The following is a 12,285-nucleotide window of genomic DNA, read 5'->3' as shown; positions in this document are numbered from 1 at the left end:
AGAAAAGATATAGCAGTCCTGCTGGCTACTGGATGTCACTTTGTACATTTATACAGCCAGAGCAACAACCTGACACAATTGTTAAATGGGAAAAAACAAATACTGTCAACAATTAAAGTACAAAAATATTACCTAAAATAAACAAAAATTTTAATTTTAGATAGATATGGAAGATAAACATCCATAAATACAAATAACATCTTTATGTTGATATCTTTTTAACTATGGTTTGTGTTTGTTGTAGTAGTATATAATAACCATATTTTTTGTAGAATTGTTTTTTGAATTTTTTTCAAAACACGTCATACTAGTAGTACATGTTCTGTTTTTAAAAATAATGTATTTGCACTTTATAAATTTATTTTTTACAACAGTTTGTTATAAAATAGCAGATCAAACTCAAGAATTTTCTTTTATTAGCCACTCTCTATTTCATTCCTGATTTATTTTTTGTATTTACATTGATACGAGTTACTACAAACCACTATTTCAAATCAACTTATCAATTTTTTAAAGTTTTTCAACCTTCATTTCATTTAGAAATATTTAAAAATTGATTATAAATTGTTGTTTATTTGTTTTTAGGTATGTACACATGTCCAACTTACTATTATCCAATTAGGGGTGGTACTGATTCACACATTGTAGCTGTTGACTTGAAAACTGGAAACGAGACACCTGATCACTGGATTAAGCGTGGCACTGCCATGCTTCTTAGCCTTAATTATTAATAATTTTATAAATTTAGTGCTTGAGTATTTATTTTTAATTTTATCAATTTTATGAATAATTGAATTTACTTATCTTTGTTATTTTTAACTACAATGTTAATAAAGTTTTTGTTTTTTAATGTTTTAATTCTTTTTTACTGCATTATATACTTACATGATTAATATACTTATGTGATTAATAGTTTTTTTATTGGAAAGTTATAGATGGCACAAATGTTTCAACCATATTTTTTTTACATTTCAGTTGTATTCTCCCAATTTAGTTTTTGTTTTAAGTTTGAATATAAGTTTTAAGTCTAATAGTAGAGTGATATTAATATATCCCATGATCACCTTTCTATCATTGAGATTTCCTTTTCATTAACTACTAGAAACACTTTGTTGATTGAACAACTGTGATTTAGCACGTGGTTATACAAGAAATAACAAAAGACTGAAGAACTTTATCCTAAACTTTCCGGTGAATTTCTTACAATTTTTCTGTTCACTAGTATATGACAAATCTGCAGGCAAAGTAGGTCCTTCCTTATTGTTGTGTACATATTTGCGGTTACTTGTATTTCTCATACCATCAACATGAAGGGATGGTTATGAATGCTTTGATTGTTACAATTTAGCCTTCAGAAAGGTTCAGTTTTTTCAGCACAGTTTGTTTTTATATACATTATGAAACAATGGTTTTATACAATGAAACAATGGTTTTATACAATGAAACAATGTTTTTATACATTTTGTCCACACAGTAAGTTTATTTTTTTCTTCAAAAATAAAATTTTGTTATATTTATTAGGAATAGTGAGTTTTTGAATGAAATTTTTTCTGATTTTTATCCCCAAGAAATATGTTTCCATATATTATTAATATTACTTGGCTGTTGAACTTTTCTTACTCATTTAACCAAAAATGTATGCTTTTTGTTAGTTATTCTTGTGTGAGATAAGATCTTGCCCTTTCTTCATCCACTGTGATGATCTATTTGACTTAACTGTATTATTGCTTTTAGAAAATAAATATTATATATTTATAATTAAAACATTTAAAATTATAGTATACAAAATATCCAGTATGGAGTCTTTTTACACTTGAAAATAAAGTATCATTACATGACATAATACGAGTATATACATATACTTGTATTATTTAATTATACTATTTAATTACATATACTATTTAATTTAATAAACAGATTGTCTATTGTGTTACAATATATAACATAATCTTTTAAATAATCATTGACAAAAACCACTTCAAACACACCAAAATAGTTGACTAAGTTGATTATGACAAGTATCAGTTTTTACATATAACAATGGTGATGCATTACCTGATAAACATGGTGTTCATATTAAGCATTTTATTTTGGTATGTTTAGCTAAATAATTTTTTTCATAAAAAATGAATATATATGTTGTCATAAAAGATTATGAGTTATAAAATGAAGAAAAAATTTCAACAGAGGGATACACTCTTAACAGCAGCTGAAAATGTCTTTTGACATTGGATCAGTAAATACCAATTGCTAGCCAATTAGCACCAATGTAATGTATAACTTATATTACAAGGCTCAGAGTTGCTTGATAAGTTGTCTGATTTTGAAGTAACACATACAGTTCATATCCGTATTTTATATCATACAAAAATAGTATATTAATTGCATAATTATTTTATCATATTATTTATTTTTATACATCATTATATTGTTTTTATCATCTTATTATATCATATTACTTTTATTTGAATCGTGTAATAATATGATTATTTATAAATGTGATTATGGTGGTTTAATAATATATACATCATTCAAATTTTATTACTGTGAACAAAGATAACATAATTGCCTTTTTTAGCATTGTGTCATTGCATATTATTTCCTCTTGAGTATTCAAACTGGCAACCATGCTTCTAAATGTTAATCATTTTATATCTGAAATGAACATTTTAATGCAAAATCCATTTATCTATCAAAGTTTTCAAAAATGTTTAGTTTTATTTTGCTGGAGTTATTCTTCATAACACCTATTAACACTGCTAGAAAAAAAATCAAGATCATCTTTTTGGCAATTCCTTCTATCTAAGAACTGCTTTTTTTTTCTTTTTTTTTTATTTGTCCTTTTTTAAACACCCCCAACATCCCTGGCCTCTGCCGTTAGGCTTTGCGCAGGAAATCTAAGAACTGCTGGCAACATCTACATTTATGCAAATCATAACATATGAATTTAATCTGAGCATTCCATTAAGTTATATTTTACAGTAAAATGCTTACTAAATGTTACCAATTGAAAGAATACTGTTCAATTGTGCTACTGTTTTATATTGCATTCAATACTGTGCTACAACTTTTTATGTAAACTTTCACAACATAAATTTTTATACTTTTACAACATAATTTTTGAGTGGCACATTTTTCATCAAGCTCAAAGAAAGGGTAATAATGTAATCAAGCCCAGGAAAGATACATCCATCTCCAGGCCTCACCTAACATCCTAGAATTGTTCAGTACTGCCTGACATGAACTACAGATTACTTATAAGGTATCGTGAGAAGAAATATCATAATGAGCAATACAGATTTCAAGAAAGCCATTCTTTCAGTTTAATGTAATTAACCTTCTAAGATGTAGTCTCAGTCTCAATACTTAAATAACAAGATGCTAGCACCAGCTTATTGTTGCAGCCTTTCTCAATTCAGGCATAGAACACAGCTTAGTAAAGTAGTATACTGGATAGATTGAAGAAGTGGAGTGTAAACTTACACTATGTGATATTATATCACATAACTTACTTATATCACTATGTGATATTCCTGACTTTATAAGAGAATTACTAGAAAACCAAAATATATATCTCAATGCTGTGAATTATATAGTATATGCAAGTTAGTATTTAAAGTGATCATCGTTTGTGGGAAAATATAGTTTAAAAAACTGGAGGAAGTACTTTGGTAATCTGCAATTTAGTTTTCATCATGCTCCATGTAAAGTATTAAGTGTTTACTCTAAAAAAAGCTTGGATAAAAACAAGCAATGTTGTTGATGATGAAAGTTTGGTCAGCTCATTAAAAGCTTGTGTAAAAGTTATATACTGAGTTTAAATTTTCATTTACTAAAATATCAGTATCAAGTTTAGACTAAGGCATTGAATTGTACAGTATTTGAAAGTAATTTCTTTTACGAATATTTGGTGACTTTCAATTTTATTAAAAAGTTAGTCTTCAACAAAAATAAGATTCCCTCCTATTTTTTATGAAAAGTTCTATAAAAACCGTCAGCAAGCTTGAAATTAGCAATTGGTAATTGTAATGACTTCTATATTTGTGAGCCATTTTTCTGAAAAATATGCAAAATCTGATGACTCTTAGAAAGAAATATTTCAACCTCGTATAATTCATAAAAAGTGAAGAAGAAAATGCATTATCAGTAAAACCATGACCTTTTTGTTTTAAGAATAATCACTATGTAATTTTAACAAATTACTGAATATACTGTATAAAATTACATAAAGAAGAAAATTATTTTCTCTAAAAGAATTGGTTTGTATTTAAAATTAATCTTTGCGTTACAGTATCTACATGATTAACTTGTGACTTACATGGTATAAAATTTATAATGCAAAATCCCATACCACATTTTACATCATGTTAAGTTACAAAGAAAAATTCTCTGCTTTATAATATTATATACCACTATTTTGATGCAGCATAGGAAATGCAAAATATCCAATTTGATTCTATCAATTTATCTGACTGTCATTTCCTTGTGTGTTAAGGTTTAGAAAGTGGTTTGTCATAAGTTTAAAAGAGTTTCTTCTTGTGAGTTTGAACAAGAACTTTCTGTAATTATAACTGAGATTTTGTTTGCAATTTTAATGTAACATCAGGAAAAATTGTTGACCTCTTTCATCTTATGCTAATTTTATTTTTAAATTTTTGTGCGCTAAATCTTAACTGCTCATATTTTTAACAGTAATCCTTTTTAGTCTACTAATAAATACAAATGTTTTATCTTCTAGAATATCACATTATTATGAGAGCTATTTAGACTGGTAGTTAATGCAATATTCTAATTAATCATCATACAACAGTCTACGTAATTATCTACAATCATACACCTACTTCAGTCAATGTAAGTTCATCCCTCTGAAAAGGAAATCAATTGTTTACTTCTTTGAAACATATGCATAAATAACATGCTATTGATCAAACAGTACCATGTGGTATCATCAATACAGATACCAGTTTAAAAACTGTAGCTTTATAAATATTTAAGATGTAATCATTGAAATGGTAAAGATTTTCTTTATAAAATAATTAAAAACTTTATCATCACTGGTTACAAATTAAATACAGATCCCTTATGATTTCATAAGTAAGTAGAATTACGAGAAAAAAGTACCAACACTATGATATTATCTGCTCTAATAAATTTCATTTAATCTCCTAATTGCTGGGAGAAACAGCTGATAAAACAAGTTTAAAAGTATACAATTCTTTAAATCACTAATTGAAAGTTGTATCGTATAGTAGTACTGCACGACTTTGTATTTACAGATGAAATTATCATTAAATCAATGTAAAATTTAATAAAATATGGCATGAGTTAAAAAATTATATATATATATATATATATATACTCAACTAATAGAAGTAACTGGAGGTGTAATTCAACTTGTCTGCTTAAATGATAGCTTTTGGTGACTGGACTATTGTTGGTTTCTTTTCTCCACTGGCATATGAAATAATCCTGATATTTATATTTATATTCAATGATATGTTAAAATTTATAGTCTTGGTAGTCTGCATTAAAAAAATAAGCTTTAATAAGAACAGATGTGATTACAAACATTCATGATCATGTAGATTAATAATAACCTGCAAAACAACCAACACTATGGATCATGAAGAGGGATAAGTATCATAAAATTAGACCAAAAAGATCGTGGTGATAAGGATATTCAGTAAATCATTTTGCTGATAAATTATTCAATGCTAATTGTAGGTGTAAACTAATGGCATCTGGGAAATCTAAGCATCTACTCACTACTTAAAAAAAAAGAGTTTAGAGAATGTTAAAGAGTTCTATAAAACTTCATCTGTAAACCAACACAAACACAGATTGTTGTTGAACATTTAAACTAAAAACAAAGAATCATACTGACTCAGTCTGCTGAACTACTCCTAGTCCATTTTTGAAGCAGAGTAAAGATGTCTAGCAGGTCAATGAAGTAGGAGGTTAGACCTCTTACGTTAGGACTGTCGGACATTACTTGTATATCTACATAAAATACAGTAATATTATAGTAAATAAATAGTATTTTATTTCTCAATAAAAGTTCCTATAATCCAGAATCTCAGAGAAAAACTGAGAGGTTCAATTATACTGGGTGTCCGAGAATTACTTGAACAACTTTGATATCTTATTAGAAAAAAGTAATAACTCTATTAATGAATGGTTGGACTCTCTTTAACCGGTAACTCATAAAGTTTCCCTTAGCAAATACTAGACAGCACTGTGATGCATATGTAACTGCATACATCAGTCACCATGAATCCACTAATGAAAGCACAATGTGTAGAGTGGTTTATTGAAACAAATTTGACACAATTTTAAAACTCTATAACTTAGATCCACCATCTAGAACAAGTATTCATTCATGGTGTGATAGATTTAAAGAAACTGGCAGTGTTGAAAATAAGTAGGGTGTAGGCAGGTCTAGAACATCAGGTGAAAAAATGGAGCTCATTCGTCAGTCTTTTGTTCACAACTGTGGGAAGTCAACTCTGAGTGCAGTTAAATCTTTCACAATTTATCATTCACAATGTTTTGAAGAAACAATTAAAATTGTGTCCTTATAAATTACAAATATTGTAGCACATTATATCACAATATCACACTGCTAGAAAGGAATTTCCTGTGGAAATGTTTGAAACAACTGAAAATGATGAGTGTAATCTTAAAAAAGTTATATTTTTAGACAAGGCTACATTTCACGTGTCTGGAAAAATAACACTCAGAATGTTCAAATATGTGGATAAGAGAATCCACATGTTACATTTGATCGTATTAGGGAAAGGCCAAAAATTAATGTTTGGTATTGGACTGCTTCACGATTGTCTGGTTGGACCTTTTTTCTTTGAGGAAATGGCAGTTAACAGGAATATTTATCTGGACTTATTAGAAGGATTTATTTGTCCTCAGCTTGAAGAGTTATAACCTGAAATCATATTCCAACAAGATGGTGTGATGCCACATTGGGGTTTATTAGTGTGTGAATCCCTCAACAACACATTTCCAAATTGCTGGATTGGTTGTGATGGGTCAAGTGCTTGGCCACCTCGATCACTGCATACAATTCCATGTGATTTTTTCCTATGGGGTTTCATCAAGGATAATGTATAAAAAAACTCATGTAATGAATATTGATAACCTTCAGGAGAGGATTGTTAATGCATTCAAACTCATAGATGAGGATATGTTATAATGAACACAACATGAAATTGATTACCAGTTGGATATTTTGCAATTACTAATGGTGCACACATTAAATGTATTTGATTACAGGTAAAAACAGACTTTCAGTTTTAATGTTTCTAAATTTATACAACCTGTTTTTTTATATTTATAAATAAATTATTTACTCAATATCAAAGTTGTTCAGTTAATTCTTGGACACCCAGTTTAATAAATTATCCTTTTAGAGTGAATGGAATAGTTAAATGCTAAAATTTTCTACCTGCTTTACAAGAATTACAATATCCAGTATGTAGTGGGAGACAAGATGCAGTATACTACTAAAATGCTGGAATCCTTTTGATTCTATAGAATCAAAGGTGACAACTTTTTAAATTAAAACCAGCCAAAAATAAATATTCCAATGAGGAGCTATCAATCAGGTGGTCTATTATGTTACCAACATTTGAAGATTAGATTATTTTAGATTAAATTTATCTCACAATACTATGTAAGAAAATTAGTAAAAGAGTTTATCTACTTACATTCTTGACTGAAGATGGCCACATGAAAACTGGAAACATCATGATGAAAGTAGCAGTACGAATACTGTTATCTTCTTTACTTGAAGAAGACATACAAGCTGTGTGAGAAAAGTAATGAGATTGGTAACACTGTGAGCCATCTGGCAATGCTGTGTCTACTGGTCTGTGCTAGACTGGTTTGTTCATCTCTTCCACATGCTCAGTACGAGTTTCATCTCCGTTCAGCCAACACATTATTTTTGACAGCGCCATCAGTAAAGTTGTGTTGTGTTACAAAAATGGAGCACTGGAATTTAGAGCAAAGTTATGCAATCAAGTTTTGTGTTAAACTTGGGGAATCCGCGAGAGTGACCTTTGAAAAGTTGAAACAGGCCTATGGGGAACATTGCTTATCAAGAGCACAAGTTATCCGCCGGCACAAATCATTTTTGGAAGACCGACAACACGTTGAAGATCAACCTCGCTCAGGGAGACCTTCAACTTCAAAATCTGAAGAAAATGTTGAGCGTGTGAGGATTCTTGTGAGATCAGACCGTCGTTTAACAATAAGGATGATGAGTGAACAGTTAAATTTAAACACTTTCACCGTACATCAAATTTTGACAGACGATTTGGACAAGTGAAAGGTTTGTGCAAAATTAGTGCCGAAAAACCTCACAACGGAACAGAAGGACAATCGAAGAAATGTGTGCGTTGATCTTCTTGACAGGATTAACAATGACCAAGAATTCTACAATCATGTGATCTATCACAGGTGATGAATCCTGGATATTTGAGTAGGATCCTGAAACAAAGCGGCAAAGTGAAGAGCACATCTCCTCGACCGAAAAAATGTCAAATGAGCAAATCAAAATTCAAAACCATGCTGATTTGGTTTTTTGACAGTAGGGGTATTGTATATAAAGAATTTGTTACTCCAGGACAAACTGTCAACCAAGTGTTTTACAAAGGTGTCCTTGAAAGGCTCAGGAAAGGAGTGATTCGCGTGAGACCAGACATTGCAGACAAGTGGATGCTTCATCATGACAATGCCGCGTGTCACACCGCCATTTCCATCAGGGAATTTTTGACCTCAAAACGCATTCCTACAGTTCCTCAACCCTCCTATTCATCTGATTTGAGTCCTTGTGGCTTTTTCCTTTTCCCGAAATTGAAACATGTTTTAAAAGGACGTCATTTTGGAACTCTGGAGAACATTCAAAAGACTGTGACTGACCAGTTAAAAGCCCTACCAGTTGAAGCCTTCCAGTGCTGCTACCAGGAGTGGGAACAATGACTCCGCCGGTGTATAGCTGCCCAAGGGAACTACTTTGAAGGGGATAATATTGTTGTTTGAAAAAAATAAAATCTTTGGTAAGTAAAAAGTCACTCTCATTAGTTTTCTCACACACCTCGTATGACATAACTTGACAAAGAGAACATACATATAAACAATAATTTTTTTAAAAATTTGGTCCAGTTTGTCGTTTAAAAAGTAATATTACAGTATTTCATTTTATCTCCGACCATCGTAGACAAAAAATAACAGAATTTTCTACTTATGAAATAGTGATTACAAAATTGTGTAATATAAAAAAGCATATATAGTTAGTTAGTAACTCTGTCATCAGGTGATTGCAAAGATACTTTCATTTAGTCAGCAAAGTTCCAGGTTTATTAGAAGTAGTTATTTTCACATGTTCAATGAGAATTTTAATTTGTGCAGTATTGAATTAATTGTGTTAAATTAAAATGGCAGACATAAGCATTCAATTGAAGAAAGACTTGTTCTATGAAAAATTGCAAATGAAAACACATATTAATGAAAATTGTGTTAACATAAGACACATTCGTTCATTGTTTTGATTGATTCACTCTGTGTTTTAAATACTCCAAAAAAAGCAAAAAAGGTTTATGCCACAGGGTTAGTCCTTGATTTGAAAGTTGAAAGACCTTTTCTCCAGTTCACTGAATAGTTTTGATTTTATAGGAGAATCTTTTTAATTAACCATCGTAAGTCAGCCTGGAAAAGTTCTTCAGAGCTAAACACTTCAGAAAATAATGAAAAAGTATATTTGGTTTAAACCTTTTAAGTATGTTCATGTCAAAAGCTTTCGTAATGGGATGGCATTGAAGGAAACATGTCTTTAATGCTCATCTAAAGTGTTTTCATAATATACAATCATAGAAACCAGTTTTCTTCTATGACAAGTGTGGCGTTTACCCAAGTAAAAGGTCTTGGAATGTCTATTTTTGATCTAAAGAAAATCCCCACTTTTAAGAGGAAGTTACAGACTATCACCACATACAATGAATGATGTGGGCTGTGATATCTGAAATCCACCTGATAGAACCATACTTTTTTTAAGTAAATATTAACAGTATTTCATACCTCAACGTCCTCAAAAATGATTTTATTCCTCAGCTTCAATTGATTGGTATGGAATTAAGTGCCATTTTACAACAAGATAGAGCTCCAGTTCATTATGCTTAGTCAGTAAGGGATTTTTTGGATGAACATTTTCATAGTAGACTGATATAGATTCTGAAATTCTGTGGTCTCTTAGAAGTCTAACCTGTTGCAACTCTCTTTAGGGCGTAATCAAAGAAAAAATCTCCCATTTGCAATGAAAAAATGATGAGAAGAAAATTTTTTTAGAGACTGTTTTTATGATTTGATCCTTCAACATGGAAGAAAAGATCTAATCGTACTTGATGGCTGATAAAACTGTGTTGGACAATGGTGGAACTCGTACAAATGTAATTAATTCAAAGTAAATTTTATTTGTAAAAAAATATTAAATAAAGTAATAACACTTCATGTACATTTCTTTATGTGGAAAGTGACTTTTAAGCCATGGTGTGGACACAGAACTAATATTTGGTAATATTTAATAGTAATACCTCTAAGGATGTACCAACTTCACTGATGAAAATTCTGATCATTCTAATTCTAATTATTCACCATAGAAAATAAATATTGTGGAGAAGGCACATATTCATTGATATTGACTGTAATCCATAGCAAGTAATTTTGCAAAGTGATGAAATTGTTAAATAGGTTTTCTATTTGTTTCAGATGTACTTAATATGTGAATATAAGTTTTTAAGGAAAATTGTCTTTGTATATTGATTTGAAGTTATTTTCATAATTTTCTTTCTTTCTTTTGGAGCTCCAATCCAATTCAATCCTAGTACTGGATTGTTATAAAGTGGTATTTATATATAATATAGATCAACTTAATCCTACATATAATATAAATCAACTTAATAATATTATTGCAGTTTACAATAATTTATTAAAGTGGCTTTATTTCATTACGTTACTAAGTCATAACATTACTTATTTTGGAATTATTTAATACTTTTTGATCTTTAAGACGTTTAAGTATGGCAATTAGTAGCAGTAAGGGACCCATTGTGACAAGAACATCTACAGATATTTGGCTTGTTGGTCAAATGTCTATATTACTGAGCCATACAGGGTTGCCATCTAAAAACGAAGTGCTTAGCGTTTTCTTTCATTTCAAAAATGAATTAAACTTAAATATAAGAGACTCTGCTCACTGTGCTGCTAGTGATGTGCTTCTAATTTGGAAAAGACTAACATTAATACTGGATTAAAAAAACATGTGGTTAATAAAATCAAAGGTCTATTCAAGGAATGGCAAAACCTGAAAAAGAGCAAAGAAACAAAGCCAAGTGCTCAGAAAATTTGAAGCAGAAAGAAGACTGGAAGATGGCTCTAGAGGACCTTTTTGATATTGCCCATGCTACTGCTTTTAATATGATTAAAATAAAAGAAGATAAAGATTTTCTGCTTGCTCAAAGACAAAAGGACGACCTAGTAAAGTTAGAAATGTTGATAAAAACTTTGCAAAGAAAGAAGCAAAGTCTACAGAGAAAAAAGCATGTTTGGAAAAAATGAAAGAGCATAAAAAATAAAATAAAAAATTGTTTTTTGAATGAACATCAATTCCTCCAGATGGATATGAAGATGAAAACAGTCGTCTGAAAGTGAAAGTAATTCTATACATGAAGAATTGGTTTCATCTTGTGATCCATCTCTAAAGAAAAGAGGTGGAAGGAATATTTTAGACAATAACATAGCTGCAAGCCTGAATGCAGCAAAGTTAAGTGAGAGAAAAGCGGCTGTTGTTTTGAAAAATACACTACAAATTATAGAATGTGACTCTTCTGAGTATCATGTGAACAACTCTAATATTTGGTGCCTTAGAATCAAAAGCAGAGAAAGCTCAAGACTTAAAAAGTGAATTTTCAGCTAATGTGCCTTTGACCAATCAATGGGATGAAAAAATCTTATAAGATATTTCAGGTACTGAAATGGTTGATAGATTACCTATTATTGTTTTAGGAAAAGGCACTGAACAGTTACTTGTTATTCCAAAACTTCAGTCAGGAACAGGGGAAGCAATAGCTTGTGCTGTTAATGAAACATTGGACTCCTGGGGAATCACAGACAAAGTGAAATGTATAACTTTTGACGCAACCTCAGTAAATACTGGTTTCGTAGTGGAGCATGTGTCTTTCTAGAGAAAAAGATGAAAAAAGTAATGCTTTGGTT

At 30.2% G+C, this 12,285-nt stretch overlaps 1 protein-coding gene across 1 annotated transcript in view; it reads left to right on the top strand.

Annotated features, from left to right (window-relative positions):
- kl-2 (dynein heavy chain 2, axonemal kl-2) overlaps nt 1-731 on the top strand; it is a 408,181-nt gene extending 407,450 nt beyond the window's left edge. Inside the window, exon 83 of the mRNA XM_075354141.1 lies at nt 586-731. Within this exon, the coding sequence (XP_075210256.1) occupies nt 586-731 (146 nt within the window). The remainder of the gene's footprint in view (nt 1-585) is intronic.
- Nucleotides 732-12,285: the final 11,554 nt, after the last annotated feature.

The sequence above is a fragment of the Lycorma delicatula genome, chromosome 1, assembly GCF_047948215.1.
Source record: "Lycorma delicatula isolate Av1 chromosome 1, ASM4794821v1, whole genome shotgun sequence".
NCBI classification, from domain to species: domain Eukaryota; kingdom Metazoa; phylum Arthropoda; class Insecta; order Hemiptera; family Fulgoridae; genus Lycorma; species Lycorma delicatula.
This window is presented reverse-complemented; position numbering and strand designations above follow the sequence as displayed.